Here is a 27361-nt window from a genome sequence, read left to right on the forward strand (position 1 = left end):
CCATTGATCGCAGATTTTGAGTTTAAATTTAATCTTCATTTATGGGCATTTCTCTATTGGAATATTTCGTAAACTCTTTGTATTCAACTAATAATATCGATAAAAATAAATTAACGCGAATTCGAATAAAAAGAATTATAAAAAACAATATGTACAAATCGTGAATTTTTCTCGTTAACTTCTATCTAACACCTACGTCGATAAATAATATTTTAAATATTTCAATTCATCGATATAATTATAAATATAGTCAAATGGCGTATGTAGATACTACCGTTGCTGTTGTCAACAACTCAGAAATAGTGAATTTGTAGCCGCGATCGTTTAATTAAATAGATTAATAGTAAATCGTAAGCCGCTTTTTAATTCGTCATAATCTTCGTTGTAACGATAAAACGTACATATACAAAATATATCTTTCTTCACAGACAGTACGGCTACGCAATAAACTATTTTTCGAATCACATATGTTCCCATTATTTTATATCTCTTTTTAAATTGTATTAAGTATGTTTTTTAATCGAATCGAAACTATCGATGCTTTCGCAAAATATCAGTTTTCCAACGTAGATTAAATGTTTCGGCGTCGGTGTCTCCTATTAATAAAAACGAGATATTTCCAGATCGATAGAAAGGTGGCCCAAATGTAATAATCATTCACTCTTGAGCTGAACATTAATCTTATCGATCATCCGGATCGACCATTCTTATCGAGAACTCGCTACTGTTCGCGTAATGTGGCACAAAAATTTTAACCTGACCCGATATTATAAGAACTTGCGATAGCGACTGAACTATCGTCGCTAGACTTCTTATCTACGAACGTTTCCATAAAACTATGAAGGTAATTGCGACTTATTTTTTCAACGATCGCCTAACTTTTCCGACTTTTGCAAAAATTAAATTGGCCGCCGATAAAATTGAATTTGATTTCCTTCGAATTTGAATTTGTTGGAAATTTTAACGCGTTACGCTCTGTTACAATATTTCATGGATTCAGATATATTTTTTTATATAGATAATATAATCTTCGTGTCAACAATGTTAATGTCTGCAACCAATTGCATCACATATTCCTTCTTCAAATTGTGGCCAGCGTTCAAGACAAGTTCTACGCATTACTACGCAACCTACCGACAACGATAATCGTTACCTAACACGAAAATTTCGACCAACTCTTAAGAAATGATAAAACCGTTCGTGACAGATACAAGCAACGTGCGAAATATGAAGTCCACGAATTACCAATTACCAGGAAAACCGAAATAAAACGAAAAGAAATTCCGGAAAGATTAAGATCGATAGCCGGATTTGATTTGCGTGTAACGATACCTATTGCGATTAGAAAGATATTTTCGTATAAATGCGATTAACATTAGCAGTTACAACTTGTTTGTGCTAAATATTACAAGCTTGAGCCCTTCGTTTCGAACATAAAACAAACGTAGATCGCAAACGTAAACGTTTATTTCTTACACGATAGTTTTACGTTTATAATTCTTATCGCGGTATGAGAATCGAAGAATCCGTATGTCACAGTTCTAATATTCTAACAAAGTATCGATTGATATTCCATTTTGTGTATTGGCGGCCGATCGTATTATCGATAAACAAACCAGAGTATCTAAAACGATAATCAAAAAGTATTTTAGTAAGTAGCTTGATTCTACATCCACTTCGAATGCTCGCACTTCCAACTGCTCAACAAAATACTCTATGCGTTCTTTCTTAACGTAAGTACAACAACAATTAATATCAACGAACATCGCGATTTCTCTATTTCTCGCGCAACATTTCTACCAAATACGTAAACCGTAACGCACCTCCATAAGCAACAGAATCCGCGACTTTAGTCGGTGCGCCTTGCGCTAAAATTTATTGTCTAAACTCTCGAACGAACAAAAGAAACATCCGTCTGAAGCGTCTCTGAAACATCCGAAGACCACGTGACCAGCTTGATCCGACCCCGTGTTCCCTCCATAAATAAAATATTTCTCGACCCAACAAATTCGCCTCGATGTTCGAGACTATGGGTCTGACGAGCGTCGCGCAAAAACATAGCAAATTTAAAGAATCCTTACCTTCCAAGTTCTTGTTCCTGGCGAGGAGAGCCAACAGGACGTCCTGGTTGGGCGCAGCCTCGGCCAAATCGGCAGCGTCCTGGTGCGAGGGTGGTAACGAGGGGCCCAAGGATGGCATGGTGGTCGTCGGTGGCCGCGGCATCATCACCGGCGCCGAGCCCAACGGCGGCAACGCCAATGCCCCGGGTGTATGATGGAGCGGATTGTGCGGCGGCGGACCGCTACTTGGTAGCGTCGGCAGCGTGGCGACCGGTTGCACCGCCGCCGACATGGACAGATCGACGCCACCCAACAATACCGGACGACACCCTCCAGAACCAGGTCCGCTGCTCACCGCCGGGAGGATTCCGCCACCCCCCGGCAGTGGTGCGTACGGCAAGTACAGCTCCAGTATAAACCAGGAAGTGGCTGTCACGGGAACACTGATCGACGCCGGATGTTCTACGTTCTAAAGAAATCGGCTCAACTTCGTGCTAAATCTTTTCCCTTCGGCATCGATCGACACCAGATTTCTATGTATAACACCGTCGCGTTATCGTCGTAGAGCGATCGTTCGATTTCGTTGGACGCGAAACTCCTTCGTTAAAAGCGTTACTTGCGATTCTTTACGAGTATCGTGGTTTCTTCGGGAAGATCGACGGTTCGATTACGCGAGCTCGGATCACACGGTGACGGAGTCTTCAGAAGGGCGCGGTAATTTCGTCATGAAATTTTTTCGTCGTATATCGTACGAGTTCGTAGACTGTTTTCATTCGCGAGATTCACTATCACGAGAGTCTTTATCTCGAAGATCGAGTCCTCCAGATTAACGTTTGCACTAATCAAACTGTTACACGAGACGAAATTCTATATGGCGATCGTCCGTTCACTGGACCTACAGACAGTTGCACTGGATCGAAGACACTGGCGGCGTTGCGCGTGGATCGATGGTTCGCGCGAAATCAACACTCACTTTGGTCGCTCGTCGAAGCCGTTCGTCGCTTCCGGATATTACTCGAGAAGCCGACTGATCGGTTTTAATAACCGTTCCAAGCGAACGATCGGTTTTCAATGTTTTTATCGTTTGATCGTTCGATCGTCCAAAGTTCCGTTGTAATCTCGTTGGCGTTGTCGCGCAGCGGACGCCGATGGCGATCGATCGTCGAGAGGCTCTTTATTTCTGTCACCTTCCGATGACTTTGCCTGTTTAGGGGAGAACGCTCGAGCTTCGCTCGTCCACTCAACTATCGCGTATCACGTGCATAAGCAACGTCTACGCGGTTTCGTAGATCATCGGAGCGCCAACCGTTGGTAGATGTTTACGAGCGCAGTTACCAGGAGGCTGATGCGCAACGGTTTGTTTGTAAATAGCTTCGACCGCGCTTCTTGCGGCAAGAAAAACCTTGATTTGTCATTAATAAAACGGGATAGTCACGAGGTGCGCGCGTGTCTCGCGTATTTGCGCTGCGTTCTCGATGATCAATGAACGCCAGCTAAAATAGCGTTTGTATTTGTTTAACAACAGCGAATTATCCTTTTGCGAAGATACGCGAATGTAACGATTATTACGTTTCCAATACTCTTCGTAGCGACGAGCAGATGATTATATTATTGGAATTGACTTGTCGACACTGGATGATTAAAAGAAACGACGATACCAGAGTGATGGAACTGCGGTCGTTGTCGAGACGCGATAGTTAAATCGTTTCGTGGAAAACTGTCACTTCAAAGTGGCGAAGCACGACACCGCGGCGAATGATCGGCATCACTGAAATTCTCCGACAGAATTTTTGCGCTTCCCTGCGGTTCGGTTGGATCGCGTGAATCGAGATCGAAATGGAGAATCGAAAGGACGGGAAGAGGGAGCACCTCGAGACGAGGTCCGAGCGGACTTGAAACCAGCCGCGTACTCGTTGCGTCCCTCTCGCAATCTGAAACCCAGAGCGACGGTCCACGTCTTATCAGGCTGTTCACTGGTCTCGGTTTATCTCGACCATAACCTTGGCTATGCTACTCCGATCGTGACACTTTTTCTTTGTAAAATCGCGTCCGCGATTAGACTAATTCTTGTCTCGTTTTTTTTTTCTCGCGTTATAGATTTTCTTTTAAAACGATATCAGCAGCTCGTCGCTCTCCGCCAGTGACATCGCGATTATCTCTGACTGCTCCGTGATTCTCTATCCAATAGGCCTTTCATGAATCACGCTCGATAATTTCATAGTCGGTTATGTTACAAAGTACATCGAAAAACTTCCGCGATTGCATTATAATTGACACGGGACGTGTAGCGCCAAAACATCGATATGCAAGCGATAAACGGTATGCCGAATAATTTGGACCAAAAAACCCCAAGGTTTTCCCGATTTCTTTTAAATACGTCTCTTATACGCTTTGATTCTACGTTTCTTCGTAATCGATATGTTTCATCGAATACATCGAACGTTCAACCAATAAAACGTTAATACGACTCCACCTGTAAAGGCGATGGAGGCCTTTCTTATTCCTCGCGTTCCAGTCCTAATACGAGTTTCGGCAAGGTGCAATCGAAATGAACGAGTCTCCTTGTCCTTTCCTTCCGTACCGGTTGGCGAAAGCTTGACGGCGATGACGACAACGACGACGACAATGACGATGGACGAAGAAGATTACAACAACGACGACCGGTAGGAAGATAGGACGAAGAAGATCATCGATAGGAAAGGCTTTGTTAGTAGTTCTATCCTCTAATCTGTTGGACGCGGCGCGCGCGCGTCTATCTCGGCTGTTCGTCTTTGATCAGCGGCGGGCGGTCGTGAGGTTTTTACACGCGTGTCGATGGAAATCGTGGCCGGGACCGATGTAAATGCCGAATGCCAATAGAGAGAAAAACCCAATGAATCACGTAGCAGCGATACTTTGGGACGATTCGGCCGGCGCTGCTCGTCGCGGGTCTTCTTTTCGTGCGGCGATTCCAAGCCGAATACGAGTCGCGCCGCGGCGACCGGTAAGAAACGGCGAATTCCACGGCCGTTGAATCGCGATTTTCGTCCTGCCACGCTCTGTTTTTGTTTTTTCCCCGGTATCGGCTGCACCAAACTCGTCTCGAGTTCGTCATCGGTCCGCAAACGTCCGCTCCATTCACCCAACGATGATTATCCCCCGCTCTGTCCACTGCCAATGACTTTCTTTCCCGGGTCTCCGAGTTTCGTACGACTTTTCTTGGGAATCCTGCGAATTCCGTTCGGCCACCGATCTTCCACGTCGATGGGCCCGTCCTGCTCGAATTAATCTCTCCGTTGTCCTTTTATGATCTCCTGCGGAGACACTGACCGTAAAAGGTGCACCGATCGGTTCACTTTCGGAGGTAAATGAAGAACGCGGCTTACGATACCGTGCAACCTTCCACGTCGATGTTTTGGCAACGTCCTGCATTTAATTCGTCGCTTTCGTCTTTTCTTTCCTCACTGTGTCCACTATGATTGATCGTCGACCGATTCGATGAGCGATCACCGATGCTTTACAAATCTCATCCACATCTGCGCGTGCGATTGAAAACTAAACGACAACCAGTGGTAGTGAATTTCTTCGCGAATGTTAACGATTGTCTTTGAGTTAGGCCTGATCGACCGAAAAATCTACACTGCCGCGAGATCTCGGAATGTGCGATTTGATTAGCGGGTACCGCGGCACTATGGAGCCGGTTTCGCGGGGTTCTTGGCTTCAACCTCGAGGATCAGAGAGCTGGAGGGACCTGGAGGGAACTTGGAGGGACGCATAGAAAGGTGGAGGTGGTTCTGAACGTTCTCTAAAACTGTGCGTGCATCGCCCTGTCGGAGGAGAGGTTTCCACCCTACCATCGACGGCCGCCACCGAACCGTCTCGCACTAGCTGCTACCTAAAAGGGGGAAATTCTGGTGGGGTATCGATGTTGGCACGCTTGCGCCGCAACCTGTCTCCCTCGTGCGAGAAACCGCGCGGGGGACACTGCCGCGTCCTAGTACAAGATTTTCGAATGATTTGCGGTAGATGCGGTCGAATCGAATGGAAAATCGAACGTGAAAACGCTGTAGTCTTGCTTTTCGATCCGCGTGTTTACATGCTCGCCAAGTTTCCGTTTCGGAAGGACGCGTGTTCCCTTAAAAAAAAGTTTGCATCGTTTTTTAGAAAGATTTGCCTTTGCCAACCACGCTCGTAACATAACGTACGGAGGATACCAAAAGTATACGAATATCAGTGTACAATATTTATTATAGCATTTACGTATCGATCGATTAAGTCCAATTGTATCGAATTTCGTATCATTTTGTACTATTTTCGTACGAATACAAAAATTTCATACTCGCATCTTAGTTTCGTTTTCAAGCGTTCTCAAACTCGATCAAACTCGATACGATACAAAATATTTTAAACGCCTGCAGTATCCGAATTAAGATGGGATTAATACCCACGATAGCGTGGATTTATGGAAGTAGAACGATCCGGGCAGAAGTTCCGATTTCTAAAAACACGTAATTTAATTTAGAAATAGTATCTCCTTTAAATAAGAGTATAATCCAATTTGAAGGAACGCTGTCATGCAAAATTTCGACGAGTTTTCAAAATACATTCAATTTCACACTGTTCCTACATTCGCGAGTATTCGTCTTTACCATATCGATAGACGGATCATCCAGGTCTATGGATATCTTAACCCAATGGCAAAAATGGAATTTTCCGTTCATAAGCTAAAATAAATCGAAAAATCGAATCAAGTTTCATCGCAAATATGAAAATGTCTATTCGTTATTTTTATCCCCTTCCAAGATTCAGTAGTTTCATGAATGATATTCAAGAAGCGTAGCTTCTCGCACGGAGCCTTCTTATTTCTCATTTACGAGCAGGAATTTTCATCAATGAAGTAAACTACGATAATGGTCTTGAATAAGTGACGAGTTCGGTTCTTTCATGAACAAAAGATGTCCTTCCGCTCTGTCGAGCAGAAAATCTCCAAACGTCTATCGCTGGAAAGCGAAAGAAACAAATGGCAGACGAAAAGGAGCAACGAAAACGTGGAAAGGAAAGCTTCGCGACATTTCACGAATGTCAGAAGATTCGAAAGAAGCAAGACGGAACAGTAGCGTGCTAATCAAGACCGATGGTCAATAATGGCGGCCACGGGTTGGTCTGATTCAAGTCCAACCTATCCTCCTTCGGGTGTTGTACGGCATGTACGGGGTGGTTTAAGCCGCAACTTCGCCAGAGCTTGATTCTAGTCGTGACTCGAGAGCGAGACATATTTTTATCGTACCTGGGTGAATCACGGACCTTTTGTCTATGCGTTATTCGGTCAAGTATCGTACGCTATGCACACTACCATCGCCACGAATAGCGATGGAAGCAAGCGCTCGATTCTATTGTAAGAAGCGATAAATCGTTTCACGTGGTCGTTGGTTAAGATTTTTCTTGTCTCGTTCTCTCTAGTCGGATGAGAAGTCCACGGATTCGAGATAAGATTCGTCGTTGACATCGAACCAACGAATTTAGCCAAAAAGAAAGACGCCGCTATACCCAACAGGCGACTCAACCATGTAAAAAGTCGAGCGTGTGTTCGTGTGTATCGTAATCGTCGTAAACTCGTTTTACGCGTTACGTGTAGACAATGTCGAAACGACATCGAGAACGTTAAGTCGGTGGATTTGCTTGAAAAGCAAGCGGAGGGTGCATTGAATGCCCATCGCTAGCGTTGGCGCTGATGCGCGCGCGCATAGCGACTTACATGCACATGTTCCTGAATAGACACATATCCAGAGGGTAGCGTCGACCCGTCGGATCACCCGTTGGATGCACTCAACGAAATTAAACCTACGTTCCTCGACCTCGGGCGGACGTCGCAGTCACGTCCAGCCGAGATATCGGCAACGTTAGCTTTTACCACGTTTTGCGCGCGCCACTTCAAACTTATTTCCGCGAAATTTCGCGGCCACGAATCTTAACAGAGCACCTACTTTTATACGTATCTTCGCGCTAATCCGCAGTCGACCCTATTTTAAATTAACTTCCACCTTTACCTGGACGATGCTTGAAGTACCTTTCTCATTTGGGACCGTTTGTTTGAAAAGAAAGATTTGAAATTAGGTTCTAATTAGACAGATACGTTTCGTGTATTAGAAATTATACGTATGAAAGGTTGAACGTCTCCGAGGGAAAATGGTAGGAGGAAGAATATCCTTAATATGGGAGAATCGTTGATAAAGCAAAGCATTAATAGGAAATTAAACGTCAAAACTTGTTATCACGTATGAAGCTTTTGGAAATTTAGTAAAAAATATCTCTGTACCTCGTTTTTGGAAAAGATGCGCTTCTCGCGTGTCCTCGCGCATTCCAACGTCGAAAAATGTCATCTCGATCGTTCCGATGCAAATAAACGAAATTCTTCTTTATTAAAAATCCCAAACAAGAGAAACGGCGAGAAATTCTTGCTCCGTTATACCATTCGCGATTAACGATCTCTGGATCACCGATCAGCCCTTCCGATATATACCTTCAAACACCCACGTCGAACGAATCGGTTACGTCCTTTTACTTGATTCCCTAGCTAATGCGATTGAAAGTAGCGCGGAATGGGAAATTGGGTTATGAGCACGAAAGTGCTAGGTGGCGAGGATCCTCGAACGACTCGAAAGTATCGGAGCGTCTCGTTGGAAAAAAGAGGTTTTTCAGATCGCCACTCCGCCATCGATGACTTCTCTTTTTTTCTTCGGTGAACTAACAGGGAAAATGCTTGGCGAGGCCGGCTCGGAAAAATGTGGAGCACGTTGACGTTGGAGCAAGGGAGCAGACGAGAGGATATCGAACCGGCAAGTCCAGAGGCGGAGTTGCCCCACCAGGTTTCCATGGAAACGTGACACTCTCTTTCGGGCTTTTCGAGCTTTTCGAGCTGTTCGAGCTTTTCGAGCTTACTATGGTTGCTCTTTCTCTCTCTCTCTCTCTCTCTTTCTCTCTCTATCGCCGTTTTCACTCCCCGCGCGTATCGGCACCGCAGGATCGCCGCGTCGCGTCAGAGGATCGGCCTCGCCTTCAAAGAACGATATTTCCCGTTATTTTCCTCAAACCGAAGGGAAAAATTATTTGGTTTCGCGGAAACTGATATTGCAGCCCCGGCCAGTTTCTATTTTCAAGTTTTATTTTGCCATGGCGCCGTTTCTCTTTCCGCTACCTCCGATACTGGATCATCTCCGAGTTTCAAACGCCGCTTCTCCTCCCTGTCCATTCAACTGATCGTTTTCTAACTGACGATCGGACTTGACACCCCACTGATTATAAAGCTACTGGTATCAACGCGTTTGACTGTCATTTCAGTCATTTTAGTTAGACTGTCAGTTTGACTGGAATTTTATATTTAATATTTCCACAAGTTACGATAGATTGAAATATATTCACGATATTTTGTCCTCGTGTCGTCCGCCGATATTATCCAAGTAGTCCACATTGTTGAATATTTTTCAGTGGATGTTTCGATCGCGCCAAGAATTTTAATAAAAGACGTTGACTATCGACGGTCAGCGTGACCGCCAACGCGTTAAAAATATCATACTTTCCACTTGAAGAACAGAGTTGTTCATACAGTTACGGAAAGCATTTGTACGCAAGTACACGTGTACGTACACTCAGTTTCCAACGAAGCGTTTTTTAATTAGCCTTTGTATTTCATTTCACACAGTATCAAATGTTTCAGAGTTTTAGGGAGAGGGATTAATGGGAAACTGAAAGGAACAGAGGTGTACAAAATACGCGCAATAGTGGTATATAAAATGTCCAATTACAATATTTAGTAGGCGAAACAAATGTTTGCAGTTGTGTTCATAAAAATGTAAAATCGCATAAATATCCGCGGTCTACTTCGATATAAGAAATTCGCTGTACGATAATTTGACGTTCAGGAATCTCCATTGGTTTTCTACGTCTACGTTGTTAGCATTTTATTCTTGGAACCTCCAATTGCAACGAACGTCTCCGATCTCATTGAAATTGCATAGGTGATAGTGTGGAAACATTGTACCTGTATACGTAGTTCGTATATACAGTAGACACATACGTATACGCGAAAAAGAGCATTTTCGTCTGAAGAATAACATTTGAGGTTTCGCATAATGGAGGATGTGTTGGTGCGAGTAAGTAGAATAGGTAGATTTGATCGATATCGTCAATTATATTAAGTACAATATTTATGATGCATATGTAGATCTGCGTACGTATAAAGTATCGAACTTATGTTTATCGTTCAAGAAACGATTTTTCAATAAACGAAAAATGGTTTAATAGAATTAATCAAATAACGCGATGACATAGTAAGACTTATTCTGTTTTGGAAAATAAAAATATATACGTGTACGATAATCGTAATGTATAATTGTTAACAGAACAAATGCTGGAATGAAAATATCAAACTCGACGACGTCGAGCCGTCTTGAAAAGTAAAATAGGAAAGAACAGTGCGCATTTGGCGAATCCTACGTATCGCCGGCGCTGGTACACAAGCGGAAAATGTACTTTCATCGGGCACACATCTTGTTCTGTCCTTTCCAATGTACTTCGTAGTTTCTGGCTCGAGCATGTGTTCTCTCGCGTGTGAAATGTCCCCACGATTTGCTCTTCGCTCTTTCGCCCTTTCTCTTTCTTTCCTTCTCCACAGACCTATGCGCGTTGCTCCAAACGGCATCGTCGTTTACGTAAGTTAGAACAGCGTTTCTCAAACAGCCTCAAATCGAGATCATCTCTGTCATGGTATCGATAGAAACGCGTATTATCTTTGGATGAAGTTTCGTAAATCTTGAGAGAGAATAGGAAGACGAATGCCTGCAATTAAGCTTCGTAAGATCGCGTGAAATTTATTGTTCGGGATTTTGTGTGTTCTGTGGTTTCTAATTACGAGAAGACGCAAGTAAACTTGTTATTAATTGTTTCGATTAATACCTCGATATATTGCGTGGTGATGAAATTCCATCGCTGAGCGTTACTCGGTAACACTCGGTATTAAATACTCGGTATTAAAAAATCAAATTTTCCAAATATTACTTTACGAAATTCTCGACGCGAGAATATCAAAATTTTTCAAACTGTAGAAACTGTTCTCTCGGTACTTTCTTCAGTTTCTAAATAACGATGAAAATTTCAAAAATTCGCAAGTTTATATCTGTATTTTTGCATTGCATCGGCACGTGAAATATTTACACGTATTTTTATTCCTTCCACGTCTATTTTTTTACTGCGTTTCTTTGTCTTTTATGTAGTGGTATAGTATAATGATCGTTGACTATCGCACGGAACAACAATGGCGATTTCAGTCGTAAAACAATTTGAGAAGCACTGGATTAAAACACATCTGCACACCTATCCGTCTGTACGTGATCGTCCGCGAGTATTCGCAAAGCGAGCGAGAAAGAGCAGGAATGACATATGCGGAACGTAGCCACCTCTATATTTTACTTGAAGCTATTCGCGAGAATTTACGAGGAACCCCCGATACTCTCTTTCTCTCTGTCTTCTTGCCTCCCTCGTCTACTCTTTATCCATACATCTATCTCCTTGCTATATTTCTCGAATCTCTTGGCCCCTACGAGCTTCTCTTTTCACGCTGCATACAGGGACGAGTCTATGCAGAAATGTATAAAATATCCAGAATAAAGTACTTGTAAAAATTTAGAATGGTAAAATCTAAAAACCCAGATCCGTAGGAAAAGGCAAATCTCTATTTATGTTTCCCACGCGTTTCTTTATATGCATAAAGTAAATATATAGTAAAAACATTGAATTAAACATACAGGATGTCACAGCTTTAAACGATCGAACTTCACCCTAACTTTGTGTTACGAGCAGAAAGAAGAAAAAGAAATTATATAAACGTAGGTTTGCAAAGGCTTTCTAAAAAAAGTTACGCGATAGGAAAACTAATCAATTCGAGTTAGGTCTTTACGTTTCAAAATGCCATCCCTCGTTTCGAATACACGTTTCATATCTTTGGCAGATTGATTTTGTCACTCTCCGAGTTTCATGGTTATTTTGCTTCAGATCACCGAATGCACCATGAATCCTTTATATCGGTTCTTGTCTCGAATCAATTCTTGTGCGAGACACTGTCGCCTTTATCGTTCCCCATAGATAAAAATCCAACAGTGTAAGATCTGGCGATCTCGCGGGCCAAACAATGTGTCTTCCCTGACCGATCCATCTTTCACGATAATATTCGTCTATTGCCTTTAGGTTTCATATTTTTGTTATAGCCCCTTTATAGAGCATTTGCGGTCTTATGATTATATAACATTTTTTTGCTTGTTTCCGCTCACAGAATAAACCGGTGAAGTGGTATAAAACCGAGGCTTCCTGTGTATCTAATAATAAGATTAATATTCATAATACATTATAGAAATATAAATAGAAATTATCAAAGCCTGGCAAAAATCCTGCAGATGTTTATTAAACGTTAGAAACTAAAGAAACAGTCGTCGTGCTATGAAGTCGAACTTTAATTCGAGAACAAAACAAGTACGTGATTTAAGGTGCACGGATCAAATGAAACGAGTTCCGGGGGGAATCCGACTTAATATTTAACGTATTAAAAAGCTCGAGGCAGATACTTGCGCGATGTTTTCAATATGAATGACCGAATTAATGCGAAATTAATGGATCGCAATTCGACCAATCCAGTTTCACGGATTGTATATTAGCAATTAACGAAGTAAGCGAGATAACTCTCGTCGAAGAGAAAATATTCTTTCGCCCCGAGCTAGGTGTTTAATCTGTTCCTTCGACCCAATCACGAGGAAATCTTTTGATACGAGAAACCTTGATTACAACTTCGTGTTAGTTATTCACAAAAGAGGCAATCAAATTGAAGAAACAGAAAGTACAACCAGATTGCGTACTTATATATTACTTTATTCGATGATTCGATGTAGATACACAGATATATCAAAGGATGAAAGTGAATTATGATTTTAACTTTGAAGAGACTCGGATTTGATGAGGAGCGGATTAATTAAATAAGTTAATACGTAATAAACGGATGACAGATGTAAGTGAAAATATAATTGGAAAGTTAATTGTAAAATATAAAAAGTGTGAAAGTTATTATATAGAAAGCTGTGTTTATGTACCGTACATATCGCTTTCTGTGCAATTTACGTGTACATTTCTTATAATTTTCTGCATATTATATTATAGTATATTATGGTAAATAGAATGTGGCAGAATTATGACGATTCATAACGATAGTTCGTAAATTGAGTCCCCGCAAGTTATACATACGTCTACATATGTAAATGTTATAATTCTTGCAAGTAAAGAGCGAAGAGACCTTGAAACGAAGAGATTTCCAATTAACCAGCGTAACGCATAAGCGTAGCTAGTCCAAGTAAACGCGAGTTAGAGTTTGCGTATATTGTTTGATAAACTTTCAAATTCCTATCGTTTTATTCAATAATGTTTTTCTTCTTTTGCAAAGTGGAGGCACATGTACGAGGCATCAGCAAGAGAAGGAGACGATAAAGGAAAAAGAGGAAGGTGACAGACGTTCTAGTTTCGATACATCGATATCTCCTGCGCAAGATTCCAAGAAGAAGAAACTACGCAAACAAGCTAACAATAAGAAACGTAGAAAATTCGTTTCAGAAGCAAAATGAATCACGTATATAGGTACTTCCAACGGTATTTCAGTTTTATCTAAGTAAATCCTAATTAACAATCGAGTAGTCGATGTTGAAATAAAAAATGATATAGCGTGACGCGTTGCAAGATTTTCAGCATGAGCAAATGTGTTTGTTTCATAATTTTGATATATACTTTGTTAGGCACTTGAACGCTATAAATCTTCAACTTTGATCACTTTCGTAAATTTGCAAGGAAAATAAACGGTAGAAAGTTGTATTTAAATCGTGTTTACTATCCGAGAACTTTTCTAACGATTTGCAAGTAATATTTCTAAATTAATATAAATATTGAAATTTATTCGCAAATCGTTCATCGTTGCGATAAAATTAGTAAAAATACCAACACGTTTCAATGGCGCCGTGGCTTAGTTGGTTAAAGCGCCTGTCTAGTAAACAGGAGATCGAGGGTTCGAATCCCTCCGGGGCCTTGTTCCTATAACAACCAATGTTTTCAGGAACTTTTTTTTTTTGTATTCTTTTATTCTATTAAAAAGGTATAGAACACGATAATACAAAGATTTCTTTGTACTTAGTAATATATAAAATAAATATTTCAAATATGTTTACTATCTAATCTTTTGGGGGAAATGTATTTTATTAAATGACTAATAAGAACAGACATTTTAAGATATTACGTATTTCTATGTATGCATAACGATTAAATGCTAATTTTAATTATGATTCGTAATAGTCGTATTCCGTTGTGTACGAGATACGAACTCTACTCTGTTGTATTATCTATCTACGATACATTATCGCAATGTTTTCTATAAATAATTGAGTCAATGTTGTATTAAATACCGTCTATGAAAATCCATAAAGTATTAATATTTCTGAAGGTTAATTTTGCACGTATATAAATATTAATGACAAACATCGTAATATAAATATTTTGTAATAAGCGACTAAAATATTTATTTTCAAACAAGATTAATCGACGTTTAATTAATTGGCAATATAACTAGAATCTGCATATGTAATATTTTACATGTAACAATTGAAATTATTTTATACGACGGTGAAAATGATTTTATGAAAATACGTAATCGTAAGAAATTTGAGAAGAAACCACCGACTGTTAGTTGTAAAAAAACGACGAAAATCGATTAATTGGTAGAACACCGTTCACTGTGTAATTGTATAGTAACCATGTATTTATTAAATTTTATATTTAAGCGATAAATTTCTTTCGTTCGTAGATGAAAACGACAACTTTTCTGTAAAAGCGTATTTGCCACAGGAAATTTTAGGGGGAACCGTCGATGATTGCTTATAAAAAGGCGACGAGAACTTTTTAATTGAAAGAATACGATGTAATTTCGACGTGCCTAACGCGAGTGCCACAAAGTCTGTCGCGGAACTTTGAGCAAGTTTTATCAGCCGTTATCTTTTATCTCGGTACTTCGCCAACTTTTTAAACCTCTGCCGGCGGGTCAGCATTTTTAACCCGCAAGACGTAAAGTTAAATATTCACTTCATGAAAGTGCCGTAAAGGGGCACAGTTTTCTCTTCTTAGTGGCTTGCCTGGCTGGAATAGCGGCGAGGAATTCATTTATGTACTTCTCTCTGCGAAAACATAGTAAAGCCCGATTCGCGTAATTTACAATTTCTATTTATATTTCGCTCTTCGTATTTATAACTTATGCTTAAATCTTACAAATATTAGCCGCGAGAAATACAATCACATTCGAATAGTTTATCACGAAACACAATGTCAAGTTCTATTACTATGCTTTATTTATTATCTACTAAACTGTGAATGTATTGGGAACTGGGAAAATTTCAAGATGTAGAAATTTCCAGAATATATATGTAATATGCGATTATATATAGAATATTCTATTAAAGTATATAGAAGTTATAAATAAAAAGAGTTATTTAAACATTACGTATCACGCTACGAATACAATATGGAATTTCGTCTCTGTATAAATGTCAAGTTTCGTAGGATAGTCTGATCTGTAAAACGTAGAAGAACAATCTACTAAGAGTATGGAAAATTTCCTTAGGAAAGAAAAGGACAGAAAGTTGTTCAAGATCGGCAATAAAAATTTACTTCGTACGTGCAATTTTAAACTTGGCTAAGACGCTTTACAACGTAGGCCGAAGGATATTCTCTTGCAAATATTATTCTACTACATCTATCCGCTGTAAAATCAGAGTTTTATATCTTCTAATTCCATTACGAAGAAAAGAAATTATAGAAAAAAATAAATAAAGGATATAGAATGTAGTCAGACCTCGAATACGATCCGATAGAGGATGAGTTATGTACTTGCAGTAACATGAACAAACCAATTAGCTGGTTAAGCGGCCAAACCCCCATGAAATTCAATTGTCTTCGCCCCATGCGTCTCCCAGCTAACCACCCTTATATTTTCATCCTTCTCCTCGAACGCTCGAGCACTGTACCCGGAACTTTAGCAGTCGTGCAGGCTCGCTATTAGGGTGTCAATTAAATTAGATCAGCAGACAACGTGGGGTGGCTTAACTGATAGAATGTCACATATATAGCCTGTATATAGGTTCTCCTTGCGAAAAATGGGTTACCAGAAAAGAGCAATGTATCGATTCACGCCGAACCAAGGGACATTTTAATTAATAACGTCGTTAAACATTTTTTATGGAATGAAAAGTATATTTTAAGAGGTTTTTAAGAAAAATAATTTCGACGTCGATGAAATTAGAAGATCGTTTGTATAATAGAAATTACGTAAAAATTTAACGACGATTGGTATTTGTGCAACGCTGACATTCAGCAATTCAGAAACGTCGGTCCACAAACTTTTACGTCGTTTTATTCCTTTTGCTTTCGAGAAACTTTTCTCTTTCGTTACCTCTGGTCAGCAGAATCCTGAATTGGTTCCCATCTTGGATTCCCTCTGTACAAAGAGACTTTCGCGAACCGTAAGGAAACGAGGGAAAATTAAATTAGCGTCGTCTATAATTCTCTCGACACAAACCTAATTTTCTCTTATATCGAGAGGTTAAGAAGTCGATCATTACTGATTTTAATAATCTCACTACAGATAAACTTTTCCAATTTTATATTTCTTTAGAATAGAGTTCGAGATTATAGCTTTGATCGTTAGTAACGTCGTTGGAATAGAAACGGTTTCATCGACACGATCAATTTTTCTTCGATAGTACTATCGAAGCAATCGGAATGATCGGTACGTAATTTTTCATAGAAATTCGATAGATTTCTCGAGATGCATTTTTGGAGATTTGAACGGTAGTTTTTGATTTTGCAATTATAAATTTCCTCGCGTTATTAATTTTTAAATTACCACGAAATAAACGTTTTTGTTCGTTCATTCTCCTATTAGAGAAAGCTAATCGACAAACCGAAGAATCAAATTTACTTTGCATAGAAAATGGTTAAAAAATGAAATAAGATTGGAAAGATTGTTCGAATCGATTCGTTAGAAGTATGATACATTTCCAACTATTTTTTAGAGTGCACGGCAAAACGTTGGATCTTAAGTGGTCGAAACGAGATCGAATATAGCGGTGACGTTACAACACGTAATAGTAAGTTATATTCTACAAATCACTCGACTGTTTATGAATAATTTAAACGCTTAGACCTTGAATATTGGCTGGGGTGAGACTGACAATCCTCCGAGGACAAAACGCAGAAACCCCTTAGGGACGAAGACCCTTTGTTACCGCCTTTCCAGTGATTGAAGCAAGGATCCTGCTCTTTGAACCTATCGCACGTGGTAAGCCACTGTTTGCATTCGTCTTTCACGTTGCTATCCGACCGTATAAGGGTTGCGAATTTGCAAATAAATACAGGCGAAAATATTAATAATTGTTCTTTGTATTTAATAATCTTCTTGATTTAGAATTTCCAAGCATTGCCCACGAATAATATCGTCGAAAAATATTTATTTTACCTTGTCCCATAGCTGTTCAGAGCCTAAAGCGAAATGAGAACGACAAGCAACTCGATTAAAAACAACCAGCGATATCTGATCATGAAATTACACGAATCAATGCTTCTTTTTCAACGCATAGCTCGTTAGATTATATAGAACAGCTAGATCGACCTACAGTGATTCACGCGACTGCTCACGAACGAGTGAACCAACTCTGTTACGGGGTGGATCCCTAAGTCTGGTGAATCGATAGAATTGTATTCAACACAGGGCCGATTATTGACGACGATAATGGCGGATTAGCACGGTCCCATCTGTCATTTGACTTACGCAGAATCGCGTACACGTAGCAACGATAGCCGAGATACATCGACGAAAAAAAGAAATGGAGTAGCTCACCTTCAAGCGAGTCGTAAGTTAATAGAGTTTGAAAATATCGCGAAAATTTCGCATCTCGATAAGATATTATTATTTCTGAGTATTCCTAGCTTTCAAGTAATATATATTTTTTTATCATACGTTATCAGAAAAATTGAGAAAAAACACGTTTGTTATTTAACGATCTGTGAATAAACTTTTACTCGACATTGACAATCCGAAATTCCGAAGATGAGTGAAACGAAGCGAAGCGAAGATATGCACGTGCAATTAAATACAAGTTTTAGATTTCGGTTTAACACGCTGCTTGAAATTTTGCATTTTCTACGTGTTCAACAAATTTTTCTTATATTAAAAGTATTTGTTTCGATAGTATTTTGATCGTAAGATAACTGTTCGTGATAATGATTTACGTTACTTATCTAAGATTAACGCCACTCATCGAAGCCATTCATGCTGATTATTTAACTTATCGAATTGTACGAGTTGTGTTGTAATATTAAGAAACTCGCGATATCTGTACAACTCGTATTGTATAACCAGCATTGAATAAAAAATAGCGTATTAAGAAATATTTTTGCGTAAATCCATATTTATGCGATCCATTCCCTAACAAATAAAATTATACCACGTATATTGGATTTTAATTAACAGACACGTAAGAATAGGTAATATGGAAGAGAAAAATTATGCACTGGTTGCTTGTATCTCTAATCGTGTACGCAACAAAATACCATATAACGTAAGTTTCCTGTGTTAAAAATGTCGAAGTTTATATATCTACGTTTTAAGTTTTAAGTGTCCAGGAAATGTAATTACGTAAATATATACTATACCAACGATGTGTCTTTATCTGCGATTTTAACCTTCCTATGATTTAACACACTTCTTTAAAATCATTTTCGATCGTGTTCAATCTGATTTTTGGATTATTGCTATTGAATTGAGAGTGGAATATCGATAACATTTTATATTAAATTCTGTACTATAGATATCTACTGCGTGCAGAATGTCGTACGCGCAAGATGATTAGAAATGGAAAGGAATATCAAAAGGCAAAGTAAAATGTTACAGAATCAAGTATTATTTTCAATGGAATAAATATATTATATATTTTTATACATTATGCGCAGTTTGTACATTTTGATATACTTAAATTTATCGTAGATACAGAAACATTTTCCAACTATTTATTACTGTTTCAAAGTTAAATTAATACAATATAAGCCGACTGTATACTGTATATTATCATCTCTCGTGTATAGATTTTTTTTTCTATTATTATTCTATATTTTAAAGATACGCGTCATAATATATTACCGTACTATATATCTATATACCATGTATATACCGTAGAATTATATGAATATCGATACATATGTACGTATGTATAGTACTGGTAATAGTGAAAAGCATGTAAAGCAATATAGGAGAACGTACGAACGTAAATACGACAAACGGGTCAAATGGGCAGACTTATGTCGGATATACATTTCATTTGGCAACTGGCCAATTGGCCTGATCATCCGGAGCACTGCGGGCATTTCACGGATTTCGTCGAATATTTTCAGCATCTTATGGATTTAACGTTTAACGTTGGAGCAGGTGGTTCTCACCCCAAACATTCGTCTAGTGCGGCTAAAAGTCTCCTAGATTGATCGACGACCCTTCTCTCGTGGTTATGGTTACGCATCCCATTAAAATACATTGCCTCGCGTTTACTCTCTGGTGCTGTTTCAAAGACATGCTTTATATTTTCGCCTCTTATGAATACATATATATATAATTATGTTGTAAGCAGTAAAGTTTACCTTATTTCTAGTTGTTATTATTATTTATATATTTCGTATATAATACATAATACATTATATATAAATTATTTCTCATTCAATCGTTTTTATTATACTCATTTGGCTAATAATATTTGCGCGCGATTAATATTTATAAGACACAGAGTAAACATTGTAATAAAAACTCTAATCAAGTTAAAATTATTAATTGCGAAAAATTAAAATGTATGTAAGGAAAAAAATAAAGGCAGGGGGCACCCGGGTTTGAACCGGGGACCTCTCGATCTGCAGTCGAATGCTCTACCACTGAGCTATACCCCCAGTTGAAAAGTGCTTTAATGATATTTCTTTTCTTCTACTATAATATATAATATAATTTAACAAGTAAATTTAATAATAAATATAATACTACAGAAAATTGTAATTGATACGTACATATAAATAAATATAACAAACGTACACATCGACATTAAGTTCCATTACAAAATTAAGAAAGAAACACTACATTTGGTATCGCTATATTATGATTATTTAATCACATTGTAAATATTTTTATTTTTGCGTATAATTGTACGTACTTTGGAATTAAAAGAGTTAAACTTAAAATTCAATCGAGAGATATAATCGATCATTTACATTTCAAAAAATACACGTGTCTTTCTCACTTTTGACCTCTAATTTCTATTAACTCTCTAAATTTAAAATGATTTAATTATCCAAAGAATTGCTTTGTAATTTCTTTAAATGTCCAATGACAAAATAAGTTTACAATTTGTTTAGAGTGATTATTAAACGGAAATGAACGAGATCGCAGGTAATAGGAAGAATAGACTTTACGATAATCGTAGGTCATCGATGACTGACATAGGGCAGTCGAAAACCAGCTCTTGTTGTCATACAAATAGCCATGAGCTCAACCCCCCGTAAGGCAGGGATGTCGACAGGTAGAGTAATATACTGAGGACCACCTAGTGGCTTCATGACTTAGCCATATGCCACCGTGACTAAGGCACACATGGCCGGGAATCGATGTGTATAGGGCCCCATAAGGGCACGGGATCCCTCAAAAGGGACTTCTTGCGACGCCAACGCATTTCAAAGGCACCAACTTGACACGGATAACTTGTTTACGTTCTTTCGCAGTTTCTTGCTCGATTTAACGTTTGTCAAATGAATCTGATATCTAATAGAAAATTGTAATCCCTTTTCTTTCGTTAAGAAAATAAGAAAATAAATTTTTTCCCTATTTTCTACATCTTTAGTGTAACGTATGTACATCGTAATCATAGATTCACGTTTTTCATCAAGTCATATATAAAATAATATACGACATTTATATTTATGTCTTATAACTCTTAATTGTATGTAAATTATGTTTTACATTCTAAATTCTAACTCATATTGTTTATGTTTACATGTCTGTATTTTTATATTTTTCTTTATATTTTTATTTTATAGTACGAGATATGCGTTTGATAATTACGGATATATAAATATTTATTTTATGACGCTTTCCTTCGGAATTTAAATTTTGCTTCGTAAACATCATTCTATAATAATTTTGTCGATACATCGGACCCATAACAAACGATACTAAACTACAAAAACGAGAATTAGTCCAGATTTTCCTATATCGAGCCGATATCGATAGATAATTTGAAAATTAATCGAAAATCATAGAAACAGACAAACAATTTTTTGAATGATCATTCCTATCCGAATGTTATTATTTTAAGTTCCCCCCCCCCTTTTTTTTTAAATTAAAACTCAAAAAGTGAATAAAGTTCGTACACATTCGAAAACTATTAATTAAAACGGATTGTGAGCATTTATGCGTTTCTCGGAATACTCTCAAACAGTGAGTGCAAATGATACGGTATCCTGCTATTCGACTACAGTAAAGAGACGACGTTAACACTGCCATTATTAGGAAACAATAATCAAAGACATGAGATCAATAGACAGTTGGGTAAGTCGTTTTGTAATAGGTTTTCGCCGACTCGCCCTCTGACCCTTAAAAAAAAAAAAAAAAAAATATGAAACGAACGCAACACGTCGATGTTAGTCTTCGCAGCTTTCCATTCGGTTCGCGAATTAATCCATCAAAATGGTCACGATATAACTCACATCCAGCTTTTGCCATCCCGTCTCTTTATCTTTTAAAGTTTCGAAATTAATTATGCACTGTATTTATTCCTCTGACACTCGGTGACTTTTCTTTGATCGTCTATCAGCAACTCGAACGCACTTCGTACGAAATTTGTGAAAAACCAAATTATATTCGCTCCTTTTTTTTTTTCTTTTTTAAGTAGAAATTAAGAAAATTGTATCCGATGTGTTTCGTTCGATTTTTCAACACTGTCTGTCATCATCTTCGGAATCTATTCTTTTTATAATGCTACAGTAACCAGCTTGTGCATTTCGGATAACCAAGTATTACGTCACAGCATACAGCATAAAAGTTATGGCCAATTTTCGGGAAGAGAACCGCTCTTTATAGCTATCGTCTGTTACAAAGAAGCGTCGAGACGACACCACAGTGAGGGCTTACGTATCCGCCAGCTAATATTCTCTTACGTATATCTGAGCATATTTTTCATTTCTTTATTTGCCTCTTCTTGCGATGCGAAGGGAAAACGACAAGGAAACGTATATTTTAACAAAATTTTAAGCTTGCGTAATTTCGTATTATACAATCACCGGTAACATCTTTGTGTCCTCTTTGGCACATCTGATTCGTTTCGTCAGATTTACGATGTCCCCTCGGAAGGGACAGCCAAGTGCAAAGGGTTAAACGTTCGATTTGTTCGCGTTAGTGAGAAATTTGAAAAATTTATCTCAAAGTTCACTTTCCGGATGTACGTTTTGTATATCGCTGTTTTGTATTATAGTGGTATAACTCAACACATCTCAAGTTTGATACGTGTACCAGCTGTACATTATCGACTGCTTCTATCTTTTTTTAGTTTTGTGTCAAAGACAAAAATTACGACTTACGCAGCTATCACCTTGGCATTAGATGTACAACGTTAGCTCATTTTCATTTGAGATATCATGATCGTACTGCTTCCGTGAATAGTGTCATTATGCTACGTCGTTCTTATAATGTCATTGATCGACTCGCGCAGATTTCTTTGCGAAGTTTAAAACGCCTCTCTGAATTTTACATCTTGAACGAACAACGATAGTTTATGTGAACCATCTAAGTAAACATTAGTATTTCTTTAATGTTTTGCTTTCTTTCATCTTCATGTGTACATACTTATATACATATTTTTTTTATCTCTTGTATCATTTCGTATTTAGAAAATGATTGTTTTAGTGATCAGTTTATTCATATTATGTTGACATCAGGATTATTTGAATATTGATAGTGAAATTACTAATGCAATTCAGTTATGTGAATGGTATGGATTATAGTGGTACATCATAACTGTATGCTGTACGAACGATATATTATTAATATCATTACCATATCGTTACCTCGCTTATTTAAACGATATACATAGATTTCGTACTCTATATTTTAACTTTACGACCTATAACGTCCATTAGTTTGCTAGTAAACCGTGTCGTTTATGGACATATTTAAAATGATACAATATTTGTCAGTTCATACTTTAAAAGTGACCAAATCAAAATATTGGAAAGACGATGTTTTAATTGCAGAAAAGTATTCCAATTTCCTTATTTCCCTAACAAAAGGAAAACATTATAATCTTCTTTGTTATAATATCTAAATGATAAAAATTCCGAATTAAAGGATGGAAAGATAAATTCATTGAATATCGCCGAAAGAGAATTTTCCAACTTTTTACGTTTTTCTAATATTCAAATGTTTCAGTAGAACCGAGAAGGCAAGCTGTCTGTCATATAAAATGAAGAAGAACTTACGTATATGAAGATTCGAGCTTTACTTCTTACCACCTACCCACCTCGAAGACTATTCTGGCTTCAAACCAGCTGGCACCATTAACCCAAATATACATACATATATGCCATTCATAATGAAGAGAGTTCCCAGTAGATAAATTAATCACAAACTCCCCAATGCATTCTTCGCAACTATAGACCTCGGAATTCCCCGATTCGATAATTTACCAGTGAATGAAAGATTCAGGTATCGACAGAAAGTATTATCCGAGGTTTACTTCCACGCTATCTACGTACGTACATATATGCACATAAAAGCATATGCATACGATGCTTCAATAAAACTAGAATTTGTAATAACTTCGATATATATATATAATAATTTGATTGGTAATTAGGCAAACTCGTGACAGATTTTCCAAGAAGGGTTCTATAATTTGGAACGTTTCTTTTTCCATATCTGTATTAAATTTTCAACTTCTATAAGCAAATTAATCTATGAAACACTACAAAACACAAACTTCGATTTTCGTATTTAGACTGAAATATAACGAACGTCAATGTGCTGGAAATTAGTAGCGCGAAGAAAATAAATTATACGCTTTCTGTAAAAAGAATTTTCTTCGCCAAAAAGCAGACTACAGGAGAAATTGATGAATATTTATGCGTGTACATGCAACAAACTTGCATAACATAAACACAATCTTTCATAGTCTATCTTCGCACGTCGCTCTATTTAAAAACGATATTTCTTAAGCGTACAAACACTCGAAGCGTCTCGTATAGCCGTGCCAGTTCGTATACGCGAGAGTGCGTTTTAAACTCAAAGCGCGCAGCCTTCTCTAAACGAAAATCGCGTTCGTCGGTGATGCAACACCTGCAGTTCCTTTCAAAGAAAGATCTTCGAGTACAGGCACGGCCGAGCATTCTTGCGCGGCCCCCTCTATGTCAAACTGTTTTCTCGGTGCGTAGAAACGCGGCATAAGTTGGTGGCGCGACGTTCCGCGGACAGGTGAGCGTGGAAACGGAAATGGAACGCGCGTCTGTTGGACGTGTGCTTGGCCGCGCGTGTACGGGCCAGCTCGCGTGGGATGAGCGTGTGCTGGTGCGGATTGACGTCGGTGTGCGCACCCACGCCACACACCACGCACCGTTCGTGTTCTCCACACCGGCTTGCCCGACTATAGGATCAATATAAACGATGACATAGCGAGAGCTCATCTTTAAGCCACGCCTGCGAGGCCGCGAGCGCCAATGCAGCTACGATCCACCGGCCACGCGGCCAATAGGCGGCTAGCATCGATTTTTCGCGGGCTTTTTTTTCGCGAAAGTGAATTTCTTCGCGACGCTAACGGGAGTGCCGGGCCAAGCGCAACAGAGAGACACGCGGAGAAACGGTGGGACGAGAGAGAGTATCGCACGGTGGCGAGGAAGCAGCGAGACAGAGACGATACCGTCGAGTGTACGGTAGGGAGAGAACAGGGATGGAAGTAGAAATAGAATGAGGCGCTACGCGCGAGGATGGTGTAGCAGCGATGGTGCGAGAGAGGGAGTGTAGCAGGGAGTAAAAGAGGAGACGCCTGTGGAGAAGGCGGAGGATGAGGATCGATGAGGACAGGGTGACTCTTCCAGGGGTAAACGAACCCCCATTTCATCTACCCTTCGCGCTGTTATCGGCTGTCCCTTTTTCAATCGACGGAACCCCTGCTGCTAGAGTATCGACGTGGCCCGCGAGTTCATCTGCATGCGTGGCCTGTTGCCTGTTGCAAGACGCGGCCGCATGATGCAGCCACGCCGCGCACGTATACATCGTTCGTCACGCTTTTTCACGCGCTCGTTCAAACACGCGACACGCGAGCCTGTCGGTCCGCCGAACATTAATCCCGGACGTCCGTTGGACAACGATGGTTCCGCGAGCTATCGATGGGCTTTAACAAATCGAACCGGGCTATGGGAAAAGAAGATATCGCTCGAGATCAGATTTCAGAGAAATGAAAAACATTGTAAGTGTCTAGAGGTAGTCTTTATTCTCTTTTCCGACAGATTCGTAGAAGAGGCCCAACGTACTAGAACAAAATGAAAAATTAGATGGACCAATGTACATTTGGCGACCGATCTTTTTATTTGACAATAAAATATTTTCGACAGAGATGGAAGAATTTTTCAGACCATTTGGTTCTTCTTATCCCGAACTAAGCTGGAGAATTTGATATTCGGAAATGAATATCTGGTTAGCAGACTACTCGATATTCTCGGTAACACTCGTGAAAGTTCGTCAAATTGTTCTTCGTCCGATACTTAATTTCAATTCGGATTTTATGGGAAAGCGATGTCTTCGCTACTCCGAGCAAGAAATGGTTCGAACAGATCATTTGTAATCAACGATTTATAAGAGGTATCACGAAGCCTGTCGGTCCGCCGAAGGCTTCGTGGGCTTCAAAATTTATCGTTATTTCCTTTGCCATTATAAATCAATATCTCTTCCGAAGAAAATCCTCGTTATAGGTTAGGAACCTACAAAACGTGCTTCATAACAATTGTTGGATGCGGAATTATTTATATATAATTTTCGAATACGAAAGATATACGATACTCAATTAACTCATAAGGGGTTTCATCAGTTTCATCGCTTCAATTCACCATGAATTCACCACTTAAAACAGCTGATTAAACTGGATGCCATAACGCTTGTACGTTTCTTGTGTCTTATCACCATTGCGTTAGATACCTGTGTATGTTACAATGATTTATTATCAAGTTGAAAAGCGATATATTTTCTGCAATCTACAACAACGCCTTCTTCCTTATATCTATATCTACATACATATATCTTCATAATGAATAGCGATGAGAATGCCGAAAATGCATTTCCAGGAAACTTGTTTCGATATTTTTAACTATTGAAATTTTATACATATAGTGATATTGTTATACGGTGTTCGTTATTCTCTTAACCTATATTATGTAATATATAATACCTAATACCTAAATCATATTTGTATTTATCATAAAACAAAATTTTCTTTCCATCTTCTATAATTCAGTTTGTATTAATTTCTTCGTACAAATTCTCAACTATGATTCTCTTAAGATTCTTTTTCGCTAATAAACAATTTCCTGACACTGATTCTCATTAAAATAATTCTACGTTATTTTGCATGCTTTCACTGTTCAGTCCTTGTGCGGTAAATGTTCATTGTAGTATTCCGATTGGCTATAGAAATTCTTCTCGTGTGGTTATGAGTTAAGCAGTTTTATGTAATCCACAAAACAATTACCTTCCACGTACGATCTTCCGATTATCAATTCATTCGAATTTCATTGAGAATCTTGTAATCCAAATTCCAAATTGAATTTCTTAGTTATGCTATCTGCTTATTTCAGCTACGGATAATAAGCTGAAAATTTGTTACAACTGTATCTTTGTGTAATAAAAGGGATTATATATCATGGGAAATACCATACCGTGATACCATATCCCTATACGCTATTGTACTTAATACTAATTATCCTATGAGACATTTTGTAATTTTTCGAATACGACATTGAAATTAATGTGTATAGTATTGAAAGTACAATACTATTTGGTTTAGGTCGAATGTACCTGAAGTAGTAAGATTTAATTATAAGATATAAACAAGATGAATGTAGAAGATAAAGTAATTCGATTATCTAGGTATTGTATTAGGTATTTGAAAATTTTGATGAAAAAG

The 27361-nt window shown here is 38.6% G+C and overlaps 1 protein-coding gene and 2 non-coding genes across 6 annotated transcripts in view; 1 reads left to right on the forward strand and 2 right to left on the reverse strand.

Moving 5' to 3' along the window:
* The window catches only part of LOC117242812 (LIM/homeobox protein Lhx3-like), a 58255-nt gene extending 54942 nt beyond the window's left edge, over positions 1–3313 (reverse strand). For all 4 annotated transcript variants that reach the window (XR_004495337.1, XM_033509764.1, XM_033509763.1 and 1 more), the window contains exon 1: positions 2082–3313. Coding sequence is in view for 3 of the 4 variants with exons in the window: in XM_033509764.1 (XP_033365655.1) it covers positions 2082–2352 (271 nt within the window). In the remaining variant the exon portion in view is untranslated. The remainder of the gene's footprint in view (positions 1–2081) is intronic.
* A 10764-nt stretch (positions 3314–14077) lies between these two features.
* Positions 14078–14151, forward strand: Trnat-agu. The gene has a single exon. It is a non-coding gene; the product is annotated as a tRNA-Thr (tRNA).
* A 5873-nt stretch (positions 14152–20024) lies between these two features.
* On the reverse strand, positions 20025–20096 carry Trnac-gca. Its single transcript has one exon. It is a non-coding gene; the product is annotated as a tRNA-Cys (tRNA).
* Positions 20097–27361: the final 7265 nt, after the last annotated feature.

Source organism: Bombus vosnesenskii, unplaced genomic scaffold, assembly GCF_011952255.1.
Source record: "Bombus vosnesenskii isolate JDL3184/JDL3185 unplaced genomic scaffold, Bvos_JDL3184-5_v1.1 scf7180000016279, whole genome shotgun sequence".
In the NCBI taxonomy this organism is placed as follows: Eukaryota; Metazoa; Arthropoda; class Insecta; order Hymenoptera; family Apidae; genus Bombus; species Bombus vosnesenskii.